This window comes from Mus caroli, unplaced genomic scaffold (assembly GCF_978045245.1).
Source record: "Mus caroli unplaced genomic scaffold, Mus_caroli_1 scaffold_19, whole genome shotgun sequence".
Taxonomy (NCBI): domain Eukaryota; kingdom Metazoa; phylum Chordata; class Mammalia; order Rodentia; family Muridae; genus Mus; species Mus caroli.
Window position 1 is genome coordinate 61368010 of NW_028227274.1, and position 17518 is coordinate 61385527.

Below are 17518 nucleotides of genomic sequence, written 5' to 3' on the forward strand. Positions count from 1 at the left end.
ACCTGCTTCTTCTCCAAGCTCTTTTTGAGTGATCTGAGAAGGAAGAAAGTAGCCCCTTGGGACTAAGTGGGCTGTCTGCCACTCTGGAAGGCCAGCAGAAAGAAAATGGTTTGTTTTTCAGACACTAAATAACTTCAATTGTGTGCCACACAACATTTATCAAGTGACATTCACTTCCAGTAAAGAACATAGCTTCAAGCTTCTAGACTTAAAGAGTAGTAGTCCTCAACCTCCCTAAGGCTGTGACCCCAGGAAGGGTGGAGTCCAAGGAGGGATGTGTGACAATGTCAAGTTGCCCAGAGAAGATACTCAGGTGAGGTGCAGACGAGATGAAAGGGACAAGAAGAATAGGCAGGACAGGGCAGAGGACTAGAGAAGTGCTAGGTCCTGTGCTCAGGGTCTGAGCTGTTTTGGAACCACTTCACTTTTCTCATGGTGGCGTATAAATAAATATTCTCACTCACAGTGTATGGGGGCTCCTTTTCACCTCACCCTCATCAGCACTGAGTTCTTGGTTTTTCCATTGAAGTCATTCACATTGGGGCGAAATGATGTCCAAAGTTTTTTTTTTTTTTAATTTGCATTTGGCTGATGAGTTCTGATATTCAGTGCCAGTGCATATACTTTTGGGACATGTGTGTATGTTCCTTCTTTACACCCCAACCTTCCCCTTTTGTGATGCGGAGGATCAAATGTACTTTTCCACCGAGTTACATCCAATCCTCGTTCCTCTGTTGTCTCTTGGGGTGTGTCTATTCAGATCATTTGCCATTGTGTTACTCATAGGTTGCTATGATTAACAATAAGCCTTAATCAGTACTAGAGCTGGACAGATGTCTACCCTCTTTGCTATTAAAATCCATTTCCTATCAATAACCCTGAGTTATTACTATGTTTCACCTGGGCTGCTCTTAACTCCTCGGGGCCATGTTTTCTTGACTCCTAACCCATGGAAACTTTTTCTTTTTTTTTTTTTTTTTTTTTTTTGAGATGGAGGTTGGTCGATCAGGAGTTCAAGCCAGCCCTGGCTATATCATAAATTTATAAATGCCCCCACAGATCTCCAGAAGACTGAGGAAAACGCTGATAAACCCTCACTGAGCATTGTTCCTTCAGTAGATTGTGCTGAAGTGAGCCACACTCCACTCTGAATGGAGAGTGGTGGGCAAGGTGTACAGTGCAGAAGGAAACTTTTTCTTTTTCCTCATCTTTCTTCCCCCATCCACATCCCCAGTTCTCCTCTGACCCCTCAGGCTTGGGAACCCTAATATCCCCCGCCCCCATGTCTCCTCTGCCTAGCTATTAGCTATCGGCATCTTTATTCACCAATCAAAAATAACTTGGAAGCAAGGTCACATAGTGCCACTTGGGTCTACATGAGGACTCTCTCCTCTCTGGGGCAAACAAGTCTTGGGGCCTGCACTTAGCCTTACAATACACAGCAAAGGACCAAACCTCAGCACTCAGAGTTTCTTGTTAAGACTCTATTTTAGATGCAAAAGGACTGGTGATCAGTCCTTTAGGGAATGGTGTGTGTGTGTGTGTGTGTGTGTGTGTGTGTGTGTGAGAGAGAGAGAGAGAGAGAGAGAGAGAGAGAGAGAGAGAGAGAGAGAGGCTTCTTAAGCGATGTCAGATAGCAAAGATCAAACAGTAGTGCATTCAGGGCAAGGTGTTGGTGGGCGTAGCCTGACCCACCTGGATGCCAGGATCTGGGATGCTTTAATGTCAGCCACGACATGCAGGAAATAGTAACTCATGAAAACTCTCCGCTGCAGCAGGAGAAACGCAAAGCAGATGCTGTCCCAGATGATCCCTGCCTCCCCACTGGGCAGCTTGCATCTGGAGTCATCTTCAGCTGAGACACAAAGCAAAGGGAGAACTCCAATGTAAACGAATGCCCATTTCTGTCCTCCCTGTTGTATAAAGTCTACAGAACCAGGCTTGAGAAATCGCACTGGCACAGGAACGGAACTCTGATGTTCCTATTTATGATCTGAGTACCTCAGAATCAAAACTGTACTCCCCAAGTCTGAAACCAGCATGAAGGGGCCCAACTGAACTGCTGACACTGTGAGGTACAGGGAAACCCCTGGGTATTCTTTCTTCAAGCACTCCCCAGCAAGAGCTAGGAAGAAACAACAGCTGGATGGCCGATGAATCCCACCTAGGGGAAACGGAACACAGGCTAGTCTATTAGAAGGTGGTGGCAGAATATTTTATACTAAGTAGCAATTTCCAGAGACTAGTTTAATCCTCTGCCAAGTACAACCTGAATTAGAAACCACAGCCAAGAGTGCATTGCATCTAAATAGCCTTTCTAAGCATCATGGAAGTGCACAGGTGCTATGCCCTATGTTTTTGAGTTAGAGGAAAATGGCAGAAATAGCATTTCCCATTGTCTCTTGGGGTAAAAATCACCCCAGAAACTCTAGGGCTCTTCCCAGCTGGCTTTCTGAGACTAATGTTCCCTCAGCTTCTTGAAGAGAGAAGGTCTGCAAACCTGGGGTCCCCTGAGGACTGTCCATTCTCACTGGAGCAACTGCAGCTTTGAGAAAGTGGTTGGACTTGTTTTGAATCTTACTGGGGAAAGTACATAGAGGCACCTTTACTACACCCATGTGGCAGGTCTTTGGGGGACACCCTGTGTTATAGGCAAAGGGAGAACTCCAATGTAAACGAATGCCCATTTCTGTCCTCCCTGTTGTATAAAGTCTACAGAATATAAAGTCAATAGGTTCATCACATAGTGTAGCTCCATAGTTTCCATCTCAGGGCAGAGATGACTCTACCGTCATCTCATTTCTTGGTATTTTCCTCTAGGCTTTAAGTCAGAACAACACCGCTGCTCTTTCTTTTCTGAATTTCTTCTTGCAAAGGGTCCTCTCATACTTACGCATCTGATAGCCTTTCACGGTGCAGGCCAGGCTGAACGCTTGGATCAACCAGCAGCTGTTTCTTACTAGTGCGCCAATGTATCCACAGGCTCCTATCTGAAAACCAAAGGAGGGAGGCAAACCTCAAGCTCCAAATCTAGAAAACAAAGTTGATGTCTAACAAGTCCAATGTGCATGAACCCACTAGGACCCGATGCCAACAATTCCAGAGGGCCCTGCTGTATCTAAAATAGCAGTCTCCATATCAAACACAATAGTTAGCATTAGCTGTTTGGAGAAGAACATCCCTCCATGGCCTCTGCATCAGCTCCTGCTCCCTGACTTGCTTGACTTCCAGTCCTGACTTCCTCTGGTGATGAAGAGCAGTATGGAAGTGTAAGCCGAATAAACCCTTTCCTCCCCAACTTGCTTCTTGGTCATGATATTTGTGCAGGAATAGAAACCCTGACTAAGACAGAGAGCAATGTAAACCCAGGAGAAATTCCTCTCAGTGGGAATGGAAAGGGTCTCCAGTGTAATGCTTCTGCACTTGGAAGCATTGATCTTTAACAAAGAAAGCTGGGCAACTGTTGGACAAGCCTTTACCCTATGGGAATGCACTAAGACAAAGTCTTTGATTTGGGTAGAATTATTTCCTCATAGGTCACATGACTCAAACTTACACTGATCCCCAGAAGATAACCCCAGGTCTAAGCTTAAGAGTAGAGTTCTTACGGCTGGTACCTGGCCTTAGTGTGTGATCCATTGCCCTTACATACATGGGTCCAACATCCTAGGATTTAACCAACCTTGGATAGAAAATAGTTGCTGTCGGGGAAGACCTGTATTGAACCTACACATGCTTTTCGCTGTCATTGTCCCTTTTAGTGTAGTAGAACATTCATTTATGGATTAAGTGCTTGTAGTGTATAATTATATATCATCCGGAGAAGATGTAAAACATACAGGAGGATATATGTGGGCTCTATGAAAATGTTGCAATACAGGGTAGCTGAGCGCCTAAATATTTTGGGAGTCAATGGCTGAAACAAATCCTTCAGAGAAACCAAGAAAAGTGTGCATGCATGAAGGCTTGTTTGACCAATTCTTTGAGTAAAGAAGTCTTTTCTGTTGGTTTGTATGTAGTTCTTCCATAATAATAAATTTCTTATGTCAAGTTTCAATCCTGAATTAAGTAGTTTAAATAAATATTAAGCACTGCTAGTCAACACATGAATGCTATGGTGTCAGCTGTGCACATGGCCCTTGAACACTCAAAAGCACTTACTCCCCAAATAGCAGGGACTCAGCTTGGAGTCTGCAGCCCATGAAAGTGAGCATGCAAAACTATGCTCTAATCCCACGCCATTAGGTTTGTGTAGACCTAGGCTTTAATCCCACGCCATCAAGTTTGTGTTTTTTTCCTCCAGGCAGGGACTGATCTTCTTTTCAGCCTTTAGAGACTTTTCAATATGTTTTTGTTAGTTTGCCTCAGTGAAAGCTACCTCCTGCATTTTCTAGGAAAGATCGTAGAAAAGCATTTTCTGTCCATTCACCCCAACATTGTAACCACTGTCTCCAGGGATTGCATTGAAATTATTTATAAAAGAAGCTATATTCTTTCCTTTCAAAATGTGAGCATCTCAAAGCACCTCAGTTCTACTTTTATTTTGACCTTCAAAACATAAAATTGCTTAGCAAAGAGCTAGCCTATAATGTATATTTGTAGAATGAATAAATGGATGGATGAATGGATGGATGGATGGACATATGGATGAATAGATGGGTGTGGATGGATGGAAACAGGTGTGTATGTATGGATAAAGGTGTAGGTGGATAAACAGATTGATGGATACAAGTTTGGATGGATAGATGGATGTGGAGACACTGTATCCATGCATTTTCCAGGATCAGCCTATTGGCGCTTTCCCCATGAAATCATCTTCAGATCAAGCCACCAAGCTGCTGTCCTGTCTCACACCCCTGGAACTACCCCCAACATCACTCCCTGTGAAAATTTGTGTTGTTGAGCTAAAATTCTTAAATAAAGCCAGTATGTTGCCAATCAGAAAACTAATCCTTCTATAGACTATACACAAAATTACATAATTCAACTCTTCATGACTAAACACTCTTTCCTAGATCCCTAAACGCACTGACTTACATGAAAAAGTCTTACAAAAAAAAAGCAATTGAATAGTTTGACAAGTGAATGCTTAGTGAACTCCTTCATGAGAAGGTAGGAAGGGAAGAAGTAGGGACCATCACAGCCCTGTCCTGTTAATGTATGTCTGACCACCACAGTCATGAGAAGCAGGCACAAGGCTCAACAGTTATAGCCCAGTGGAGAGGCACTAGTACTCTCACTTAGGAAGGTTGTTGGTTAAATTCCCTGTAGGACTAAAGGACAGCAGTGGTGGTATGATTCTGGAGCTATCCCTGAGCAGGACACATTACCGGTAACATTGTGGTAGAAGTTACACCTGACCACAGCCAGCAGTATGCATGGTTTCTCTACCACATGCTTGGTTACCCTCACATCTTCATCAGGATGTCTGCACTCATAAACAACCTCGGGCTGAATTTTCTCTCACATCTCTGGGAACATAAAATGTTTCAGCACCTAAAAGCCCCTTTGATTTCATTTCCCACACAACAGGGCATTCCAGAAAAGACCTTAACTTGTCCTACATTCTATAATTTTTTTTCTAGGTGAGACAGTTCCTTCTTGGTGAACGAGATAAAACTTTGAAGGGTTCAGTAACCCTGATTCAATCATAAAAGGGCCACTTCATAGAAACACAATGAAAGACACAAGATTGTTCCTCAGGGAGGATAGGATTTTAATCAGTTAATCATTTTAGATTTTATCTGTTGAATTCATCACCTCCTATCATGTGACCCCAAATGGGGAAAAGGAGTAGAAAAGATTCTCTTTTTTTTTTTTTTTTTTGGTTTTTTGAGACAGGGTTTCTCTGTGTAGCCCTGGCTGTCCTGGAACTCACTTTGTAGACCAGGCTGGCCTCGAACTCAGAAATCCGCCTGCCTCTGCCTCCCGAGTGCTGGGATTAAAGGCGTGCGCCACCACGCCCGGCTAGAAAAGATTCTCTTAACACTGTAAAACCAAGAGTGGCAAGCAGTCATTGAAGCCTGAACTTGCAGTGTCTTGGCTGGGGCTTTGCTGGGGCTTTTAAGGACCACCATGTGGACTGTTTATTCTCACACTGAAACCACAAGGATGTTATGTAGTGAGAACCACTTACTGACAGTACATTCTTCATGGTGATCACAAACACGTTGTATGCAATCAGCCAGTCCCAGTAACGAAGGATGCTCTTGATGGGCTTCAGCAGCAGATCCCCTCCAAAGAGCAGGAAATAGAAACAGGCCACCAAGTAGCCCATGCAAAATATGCTGATCCTGGTGGTTCCCGTGATGAAGATGATGGTGAGGACGAACCAGAAGAGGTAGCTGAAGATGATCACTTTGGACATGTCCAAGTAAGATCTGCAAAACAGACCCCGGGGCCATGCAAAGACAACAGCAGCACAGGCAAAACCAAGAGCTCTTCTTTAAGGAGGGAAACCTCTTTTTTCAACATTGAACTACCCACATGATGCAAATCATGTGCTGAGCTCTGTGCATCCCACTGCTTGCTGCATAGGAAGCCCCTACATAATCAGTCCTAGACAAATAGGTAAGTGGAGAAAAACCACCGGAATATATGCCTATCATCTCATCTGAGACTAACTTCTCACAAAACGTTTTCTGCCTACCACTTGAATATTCAAAATTCTTTTTGTCTTTCTATATGAAGCAAGTATAATGTGGTGGTTTGAATATGCATGGCTTAGGGAGTGGCACCATTTGGAGATGTGGCCATACTGGAGTAGGTATGGCCTTGTTGGAGGAAGTATGTCACTGTGGGTGTGGGCTTTAAGAGCCTCGTCCTAGCTGCCTGAAAGCCAGTCTCTTCCTGTTTGCCTTTTAAATCAAAATGTTGAGCTCTCAGCTCCTCTTGTGCCATGCCTGCCTAGGAGCTGCCATATTCCTGCCTGGATGATAATGGACTGAACCTCTGAACCTGTAAGCCAGCCACAATTAAATGCTGTCCTTATAAGAGTTGTCTTGGTCATGGTGTTTGTTCACAGCAGTAAAACCCTAAGACAAATAATTATACAGTGAAAACCATCCCAAGAGATAGGTGCCTCCTGCCTGGCAGGAAAATGAGCAATGGATTACATTCAAGGAACTAGAAATTTAATTAATACATTACAAAGGATACACATACTACATACAAAAATTTTACTAGAGGTAAAAAAAATTAATCTGCCCATAGATGGAAGAACAGTTCTAATAATTCTGCATCTGGATGTCACTGGGCCCATACAGGGTTCTTTGAGGGACTGTCCCTCCCCAGTGGCTTTACTGATGAAAGGTGAGACTGGAGTATAAGACCCACATTTTTCTACAATCATTAGCAGCTGTGTCTGCTTCCAGAGCCTGGGATTTAGGTGACAGGTATTACGGTGTCTGGCCAGCACTGTCCTCTGCTTGATCACCCCTTCATTGAGGGCTTGCTCTGAAAGGTTTCCCTCTTGGGTTTATGGAAAAAGATCAGAGACTAAATTCTGAATTCACTGTTTGATTCATGGGCTTCAATTCTATAGAAGGTTAATAGATAATCTCCATAATGTAAGCTCCGGCTTTGTGAGCAGTATTAGAAAACAGGGCAGGACTTGGTGCATTTATCAGGTGAATGAACTATTGACATTACTGATTTGAGGAATAAAATTAAAAAATATATTTATTTTGGGAAAAACTGTAATCCTTCTTTAGTTTTCTAAAATAAAGGCAGGAGGGCCACGGTTGTGATTAGCAAACCTGCCGGCTTCTTACCCAGATAAAGTGGAATGTGACAGTATATACTCTGGCCATAGGTGGCTGGAGGAGTCAATCTCTGGTATGGCTCAATGGAAGTAAAGTACTTGGAATGGAATCTGATGCCTAGATCCAGCAGGCAATGGAAGTTCCTTAAGTAATGCATGTGGGGTATGGGGTCAGGACAATGTCATCGGGGAATGGGGACAAGAACAGAATCAGTTAGAAGGGCTTTGCCCCTTGTGCTACACTTTAGAAGAGCAGATATGACAGATTCTTAAAAAGTGACAGCTGCATGCCACCTGTCTCTGGAGTCAGAAGTTGGGGCGCTCCACACAGATGCCATGTATACTCTTAATGTCTGTCTGTCTGTCTGTCTGCCTGCCGATGCCATATTTTCCCAACAGAAGTCGGGGATGACCACTAACCCAGGAGCCTCAGAGGCTGGCAGATCAGGCCTAAGTCACAAAGCCAGATCCCACAGTGCTGTTAGGCTACTACACTGTGGCTATAGAGAGTTTAAAAAGCCTTCCTGGATGAGGATAGCTGGCGAGCCTGACACCAGACAGGCCTTTGGATGAAACTATGCCTGGAAAACCCAAAAAATACAGAAAGAATGTACCAGGAGAGAAACTGGGCTGGTATTTCATCAAAGCTGCCATAGAGAAGCTCAAAAAGGCAAAGCTGGGTGTCACCTGACTGGGAAGAGGGAGGGGCAGATAGAGCTGTAAAGGGATCCAACACAGGGATCAGGGAGGCAGGACATATGGACAGAATCACTCAGGGAAGCTCTGGGGGCTTCACTCTTTAGGCTCTTGAACACACAGGTGAGGAAGAAGAAAAACAGGAATGATAGAAGTGGTGAGGAGGAATAGGAATGAGGAATGATGGAGAAAGAAATGAGGAGGGGTTCTGAGGAGGAGGGACAGGGATGGGTGTACTTCAGGAGGAACAGGGATGAGGAAGGGGGTGGTTAGGTAAGAGTAACTAGGGTGAGGACTACAGGAGGGAGAGATAAAGAGATCAAAAGATAATAAGGGGAGGGAATGGGGAGGGATGAGAATGAGGAAGTGTAGTGGGGATGAAAGATTTAGGATGAGGAGAGACAAGTAGTTAATAAGAGATGCAGGGGAGAGAGTGGGTAGATGAAGGGTAAAGAAAATAGAGAGGGAAAAGGGGGGAGAGGAATAAGAGGTTGGATGAAGAAGGAGGAGGAGAGAGGGTAGATGAAGATAGGAAAGGAGTCTCCCTGAAGGGATGCCTACTGGGATTGTTGACCTACTACAGTTTCTGTTGGAAGAAGAGACTGAGGCTATTAATGACATTCTGTGTGGACAAGAGGGACCCAGATGTATAACTCAGAAGCTCATCGGCTTCTGCTGTGGTTCACAGAAAGAACTGCAGTAAAGAGGCAGCTCGGATGACATGGCACACCAAGACTGCCCTCAAAGAGATAGAGCTGCCATTACCTGCAGTGAATGAAATCTGGTACAGGGTTATGCTGGCTGAATGAGGCTGCGTCAAGGTTCATGCAGATCTCGACATTGTCCCCAGCCATGATGCGCACGGCTGCCTTGTTTTCGTCCTCAAAGATCTGTCGTTGTAAGGAAGCACACAGGAGCAGCATGAAGTCATCTGGCAAGACAAAAGCAGCCACTCTTCAGGTTCTGAAACACCACATGCAGTCACCGTGTAGCTTGTCGGGGCCTGAGCTCCTAGGTCACTTGTGTCCCCCAAGGTGCATGCCACTCTCTAAGGTTGGAACCAAGTCCCCATTTCCTGATCTCAGTATGGGGGCAACGAAGTGAGTATAAGAAACACAGGGCCAGCATTGGTGACATCTGGATGCCATCATATCCAAACACTAGGTGCCTGTCTCCACAGATCTTGGGGTATGGTACATTTTCATCTAGGGGTGTTGAGGAAATCAATGGAAGCCTGGCTTATCCTCTCACATGAGCTAGATACAGACATTGCTATACTCTCTGCTCACCAGCTCCTTTGCATCTGTAACCCGACTCTTGTCAGTGCTTGCACTGAGGGTGTGCCAGAGCAGGTGGCAAAGGCAGTCAGGTTGTGAACAGTCATGAACAGGGAGGGCTTTGAGCTGCTCAGAGCAGAGATGTCCTGGCCAGGTCTCTGGGCCACTCCCAAGGCACAGGTAGCTTCCTTGACTTTAAAATCAGCCTGAACCTTCTGAGGCAGGGGAGTCACTCTGGAATTTTCCACAGTCCTGCCACCCCTACTGTCCCAGAAACACTACTCCACCCATCCATTTGCTTGCTGTTCTAGAAGGCTTTTCATGTAGCTCTCCCATGGCTGACATCTGAGGCTCCCCAGTGCTGCCACAGCCTTGTCTTTCATCTCGGTCTACCTGCCATGGTAGCTGGAAATGGAGTCAACATGCAAAGTTCTCTCTCTAGTCTATCTATAAAGAGGCAGGCATATGTGAATAGAGGTATGGAAGTAAGTTACTTCAATGTTGATTTCTGCCTTTCCCAAATGGAACTGAACAAGTAGATGCTCTTGGTGACTCAAAATATGAACACATAAGACAAGCTTCAGTTGGGGAACTAAGAGCACTAATGCCTAACACTTGAAAAATAATGAGCAAATATAAACCAAATACCTACATCCCATGGTCCCACAGCGGAAACACTTACAGACAAGAAACACGGGGTTGGGCCGCACAATGAAATCCGGGAAGTACAGCCACTTGATAATGTTATCATTGAAGTAGGCTCCTTTAAATCTCCATGGGTAATCTGCAATGGGCAGGGATGAGCAAGCACAGTCAGTTCCCTGGTGTCTCTGTACTTCGCAGTGGTCCACTGGCTATGGCTGTTGTTATGGGGAGATGCTCTAGGCAGGATGCTCACCTCGGCAAGGGGCAGGGGGGATGCCGATGCAGACAAAGTACTGGAAGGTGATGATACAAGCCAGGAAGCAGCAGTACTTGGGCCAGACCTCGGCAATGGCTTTTCTTCTGCGTCGATACAAGACACCGATCAACCAACAGGCATGAATCATGGCGTAGAAGTCCATTCGCTGTCCAATTACATTCACGGACATTAGGAAACAGGTCTGTATAGGGATTGTTACAAGGCAAGAAAGATTACATTATTCAGAAAGAGAAGTGACAACAGATACCAGTGCTCCTTAGTCTGTCTGCATGGGTACGTGGGGAGCCTCACTTTAAATGTAGGGGGCTTTTCTCAGTACCCCCTTGCTCAGAAATAATGACATGGAGACTTTTATATTGATTAATAAACTTCAATATACTATTCTGGGAAGTTTCTGGGCAATTCTAACCTAACATTCTATTCTATTCTAATATGGTCCTTTCATGTGGTCCTTTACCTATCATCTTGGTCTTGCCCTGACACTTACTTCTTCCTTTGTGAACTGATGGTGTCTCCTCTTCTACCCACTCCCACTCTCCTGCCTTATCCTCTCCTGCCCAGCTATAGGCTATTCAGCTCTTGATCTAACCAATCAGGAGGTGATGGAGAACAACACTTTCCAAAATACCTAGTCATGGGTCATACCAAAGCCTGGGCTCCAACAGATCTCTGGGTACAGAGATCAGCATTTGAATGCCCAGTGCACAAAAGCATCCCCCAAGGCCTCATGGATGAGTGTTTTTCACCACGAAGATAGAAATGCTGTGTGATTCCTTCTGTGAGAACTGACTGTGCCCTTCACAGTAACTGCTTCAACAGAGTGAAGGGTGACAGCTATGAGGTCCTTGGGAAACATCACCATTGCAAATTTGTTCCTTAAGTCCATCATAGATTATCATTATTGAATTCCATTTTCCCATTTACTCTGTTACTATTCTTTCAGCACCATTTCAGGGCACAAGAGTTCACCTTTCCATCAACCAAAGAGTGTACCTGGAGGGATACATGGCTCCAGATACATATGTAGCAGAGGATGGCCTTGTCTGACATCAGTGGGTGGGGAGGCCCTTAGTCCTGTCGAGTTTTGATGCCCCAGCATAGGAGAAAGCTAGAGCAGTGAGGTGGGAGTTGGGGAGTGGTTGGAGAAGCACTCTCATAGAGGCAAAGGGGAAGGGGGAGAGGAGGGATGGGATGGGGGAGTTGTGTAGGGGTAGCCAGAAAGGGGGATATCATTTGAAATGTAAACAAATAAAATGATTTAAAATAAAGAGTTCACCTCTCAGTTTACACATTCAAAGTGAACGCAAAGACAGTGAAGTCTATTCTTAATAAGAAACCCAGAGGATTGTGGATATATGTTTAAATGGCCCAGGAGGCCTAGGGACCAAGTACACTTGTGAACTTGAGCTGAGCTGACCCACCACTCTCAATGGCTTTGTGAATCACAAACTGGAGTTGTGCAATGAACCCTCAGCGATCATCTAGCCCAAAGGAAGGCTTTAAATGGTCATGAAAAGAAAACAAAGACATGGGCAAGAAAACTCACCTCTAGGCCAAACTTGTAGAAGAAGTAATTTACAAAATATTTGGCACAATTGATAAGCCCATCATCTAGATGTAACCTTGTGATGTCATGAAAGATAGTTTTAGACACTGGAGCAGTCAGGTTGTTTCGGCCTCGATAGTACTCCTGATGGCGGTAAACGGTGACTTCGAAGGCCAAAATCGCCAGCATCAGGAGGTTGTTCTACAAACAGCAAGGAAGAAAACACATCTGTGTACACTAAAGGCTCTGTGATTTGATAGTTCTGAACAATTGTAATAATTCAATCATCGTTTTGCCTTCCAGATGTCTCAAAAGGCAATGTTATATTAGATCATACCGGTACTCATTATAGAATTGAGCCTATTTCTCTGTCTTATTTACTGTGGCCCTACCTTCATTATGGAAATGGGGTTAACTGTTGTGGTAACAGGGTCCAGACTCTCTGGGCACAAGACTGTGGCTGCTGTTTCTACTTGCTTGCTAAGTGCATGCCTCACACAAAGAGAGCAGCACTGAGAACTCAGGGGAAGACGTTCTTGCCTTGTTTGCCACCCTTAAGTGCAAATCAGCCCAGGGAAATATGGGAAAACCACTGATCTTGGGCAGGATGACAGTTGGAGAGAGAATCTAATACCTCTGTAGACTTGCCAGGGAGAAAGGTAAGTGGAGAAGCAAGTTCAAGATGGCCAAGTCCTGGTGAGAAAAACACTCATGACAAGAGTATTGACGAGTGGCAACAGGTGGTTTCTGGCTTTCCAAATATCAGTTTATTTTATCCTGACAGTGACTTTAGAGGAGCTCTAGAAATTACAGAATGAGATGTTTCATACATTTAAAATTCTCATGTGATCATATCTTGTGAGAGATTAGGACAACGATTAAGGTTGCTTGAGTTATTCATCAAAGTACAATGTACAAGTATGTACAGGATTCTAATGGTTTTGTTTTCATTAAGTTTCTATGACTTTTTGACTAAACTATGTATTGTTTTGTAAGATAATATGTACTCCTTATTAAACATTCAAGAGGAAGAAATTGGCAGCAAGTATTTCCTTCAGTGCTTTTATGCCTCTTTCTCACAAGTAATCATTATTGATAATTTGATAGATTTTATTTAGTGTTTTTCTTTGCGTCTAGAAAAGATGACATGATGTACAGTATTGCAAATTTATATTTTTCAAAGACCTTCACAATGTATTTTGGACTTGCTTTAGTTTTGATGTGACCACCAACTTTATGCTTTAATGTGCCGTGAGAAGCTAGTGGAGGTATTGGTTGCATTTCACTAATCTGAGTCAGATTGCCTGAGCACTTTCTCTCCAGCACAATATAAATACCGGTTTTACAATTTTAGATATGAGCTAAGAAGACAAAGTTACTATCAAGGGGGCTATTAAGAGTCTCGGGAGGGGCAGGAATCACAAACCATAACTGTGCAGGGAGGCCCATGTGAGGCACAATAAAGCCTTACCCTCAGGTAGACGAGCAAAGGCGAGGACTTCCTTAGGCCTACCCACTCAGTGGGATCAACAGGGGCACTGTAGAGAAGAGACTTGTTCAACTCATGAAGGGGAATGTTGGTTTGATTTTCATTGGGCTGAAAAGAAGACGAAACAGGATAAAAATTGCTTGTTAAAATTTAGAGCGCAGGCTTCTTTGATCAAAGGGAGTTTGGAGGGGCAGGGGGTGAGGATCCATTTCAAGTGGGGAGGATTCTCAGGTTATAAGCAGATCCAGGTCCATCACGGGGCCAGAATAGAACTGTTGTGGATGCGATGACTTATAACTTAGACAGAATGTTCTTGGTGTAGTGACCCCGGCACCAAAAATCTCCCATGATCCTCTTAAGGTCAGTGAGGAAGGCCCCCCCCCCCCAATTTTGAGGCTCACCAAGGAGCAGTTGACAGAAAAGTTCTCAGGTTTAATGGTTTGCAGCTGGTACAACATTTTGCAGACGATGATCACACATGTCCAGACAGTGCAGACACTGGAAGCCACACGACGGAGTTTGGCATATGGCAGAGCAAATGCCCAAGAAATCAAAAATACATAGTTGAACAGAGACACCTGAAAACACAAAATCAAAAATGGAGACAAAAAAAAAATACATGGCATGGCAGGACAATTACAAGACAGGACAGTGTGGTTCCAGTTCATCAAAGGTTGTCTGAGCTCTTATGTGTGAGGCACTGCCTTAGGTGCTGGCTGTTGCAAGGATAGAGAGGTTCTGTGGTCTTGAAGATGCTATATATCTCATGAACCAGACAAACAATAAAACCAGGTAGGATCCATATGATGTAACAGTAGCTAACTTGTAAGTGTTCCTGGGCTTTTGTAATAGCACCCCGAAGGGTCCTCAGTCCAAAGATGGGGATTGACACAAAGCTAAAACAGGCTGTGAAAGATGCAAAGCACACTCAAGGTGAAGGATGCAGAAGCAAAGGATAAAGGGAAGAGGTAGTGTAGTGAGGATAGGCCATTGGCCATCAGGAGATTTTAGGGCTACTCATAGATGAGGATGGAGATGCAGCTTCAAGTCAAGCTTTGACTGGTCCCTTTGAGCCATGAAATGACACATGAACCCACTCTGTAGGAAAGGGAGACCCATGTCTAGGCCTTACATCAGAAGGTTTGAAGGGAAAATTTGCATTATATTTTAATACATGCCACAGAATTAAGGAGGAAGAAATGTAAGGGCTAGGTTAGAAGCCAGAACCCAGCTCTATAGAAGCTGTGGAGGTTTGGAGTTAGGGATTCCATAGTTCCATGGAAGCATGCGGTTCTGTGCTTGCATTAAAAAAAAAAAAAGATACATACTGGATTGCCTGGGAAGTAAAATTAGCTTGATTTGATGGCCAACTGGTTGGACCATGGCAGGTTGTTAAGTAGAGAAAGTGTGAGACATGACAGCCAGGTTTTTGGGGAAGCCTAAGTAAGTGAATTATCCCTGAGGAGATAGGAATTCCCAAGAATATGCTGATTTATGCTGATTTAAGGGGGAAGGACAATGAGTTCAGCTTGATGGTTGGCTCTTGGATGTGCATGTATTTATCAAGCAGACAGATCTAGTCAGTCCCTTGCTCTAGTCAGTCTCTCCACAGCTTACAGTTCTTATATGAATACAGAAACACCATTGTCTTAGTCTGCCAGGAACCATGCTAATTTATTTTGACACTGTCTCAGGGCTAGTGCTGCTCTCAGGTGAAAATTATAGCACGTGCTCACTATAAAACTCACTGTGTACCAGGCACAAAGCTCTATGAGCGGTGGAGAATAGGTTCCAAATCTGGCTTAGAAAGTATGAGATGGGAAAACATGAACATTTGTGCAGCATGTAGTTTGCTTCCCAACGTACTTGCCTGTCCCTAGGGAAGGCAAGTATTCTCTCTGAGAATTAAGTGCTGAAATAGTAAGGTAGAAGGAGTTTCCTTACAGAATAAACTGGGGGAGGAAGAGATGCTGTTTATAAGAGTGCCCAATCATCTACATTGTACTTGGATACAAACTGAATGCTGTGTTTTATCAAAAATGCTTTGATGAATGAATTGATTCTTTTCCCATAGTCAAAAGTAGGGTCAATTTGAATGTTAAAAAGCAAATTATATTAAAGGTATTTACTATGAGGTAAGCCTCTTGCTTCTTTTATTATATTTTATACTGAGAGCTTTTTTGTTTTGTTTTGTTTTGGTTTGGTTTGGTTTGGTTTTGGTATTTGGAGACAGAGTTTTTCTGTGTAGCCTTGGCTGTCCTAGAACTCACTTTGTAGACCAGGCTGGCCTCAAACTCAGAAATCCACCTGCCTCTGCCTCCCGAGTGCTGGGATTAAAGGCATGCGCCACCATGCCAGGCTTATAATGAGAGCTTTAAATTTTGCACAGAATTTGCTATTTTCCAAGTGATATGCAAAGACAGTAAATCTTCACTCCCAACCAGGTTCCAGGTGACAAATGTCCTGAGGATTCCTTGCCCTTGGGGTACATGTAGAATATACTAAATCCATGAATGTCCCAGACAAAGCGACAGGATGAGCTTGCTGCCTGGGTGACCTACGAGGTGACAGGAGCTCCCAACAGTCTAACTCAAGGAAAGAAAGATGGTTCAGCTGCCAGCCATTAGAGTTGAGAACAGGAGTCTCTAAACAGGAGTGAGGTCAGCAAAGGGACCCCAGACCCAAAGCCTGGGTGACAAGGAAGAGCACCAATTATTTCCAAGAGAAGCAAGTTATCTAATAAAAGAGACATGTGATTTGAACACCACATCTTCCAGAGGCTCCAGGTATTGCACTCCGGAAGTGGTGTGGACCACACCATTAATAAGAAGTCTGTGTATGTATAATAATATATCCATGACAACATTTTAGGTAGAGAGGTCTAATGTGATCCCATTTACACCTACAGAGAATGTCTAGGTGCAACAGGGAGGGTGTACTGGATGGAGAAAAGATGGGTGAAACGCTGAGAATCTCTTAGTTATCTAAGGGGGGAGATCATGTGGGTAATGGGCTCAGTTTTAGGGCTCACTGGCAGGGGGTGTCTTGGGGCACACAAGAAGCAAGGTCATGTATCGTCTATCAATCAAAGCAGTGGGTTTGTAAGGAGATCAATGTCCCATCATTGCAGATGTGGATGGGCAGTAATGGGACTTCAGGAGCATAGGCATTCACCTTCTCAATGGGGAATAGGCAGAGTAGGCAATACACAGGGCCTGGAGCTAAAGAGAGACAGAGGAATGGGACAGAAGGAGTAGAGCCAGGATATGTATCACAAGACACAGTCACCAGTATCCAACAAAGGAGAACAGGGGTGAGGAGTTTCTCCGGGGAAGGTATTTTATTGTTACAATCTCACAAATAGAAAAATGGGTCCAGTATAGAGAGCTTCTTCATCAACAGTAAGTTGCTCCAAACTCCTGCTCTCTTGCAGCATCAGGACCTAAGGGGCCCATGGGCTCATCATCTCCATGGCAACAAGAGTCTAATGGAATGTTCACCCAGAATGAATCCATGTTGTGTATGTGTGTATTATGTGCAATGAATGTGGTTAAAGGCCAGTAAATTAGAGAAGGACCAATGAAATGGAGAGGAGACCAGAGCACACATAACATGAAACAGAAGAGATAATCCAGGAGGCGAATAGTACAATGGGAATGGAGGCCAGGGAGAGTGGAGGAGAAATGGGGGAAGGGAGAGCAGCCAAACAAAATATGTATGAAAATGCCATAAGGAAGTGTGTTATTTTATATGCTAATTAAGAAAGATGAATAAGAACAAATTACAAAGATTTGGTCTGAAACCAATCCGGATGAATGAAACTTTC

At 44.1% G+C, this 17518-nt stretch overlaps 1 protein-coding gene across 1 annotated transcript in view; it reads right to left on the bottom strand.

Annotated features, from left to right (window-relative positions):
- The window catches only part of Piezo2 (piezo type mechanosensitive ion channel component 2), a 369017-nt gene that overhangs the window by 56366 nt on the left and 295133 nt on the right, over positions 1-17518 (bottom strand). Inside the window, exons 19-27 of the mRNA XM_085833455.1 lie at positions 14094-14270; positions 13675-13800; positions 12204-12404; positions 10634-10838; positions 10418-10519; positions 9224-9389; positions 6137-6380; positions 2894-2990; positions 1696-1855 (exon numbers count right to left, since the gene is read on the bottom strand). Coding sequence (XP_085689581.1) covers positions 1696-1855; positions 2894-2990; positions 6137-6380; positions 9224-9389; positions 10418-10519; positions 10634-10838; positions 12204-12404; positions 13675-13800; positions 14094-14270 — 1478 coding nt within the window. The remainder of the gene's footprint in view (positions 1-1695; positions 1856-2893; positions 2991-6136; positions 6381-9223; positions 9390-10417; positions 10520-10633; positions 10839-12203; positions 12405-13674; positions 13801-14093; positions 14271-17518) is intronic.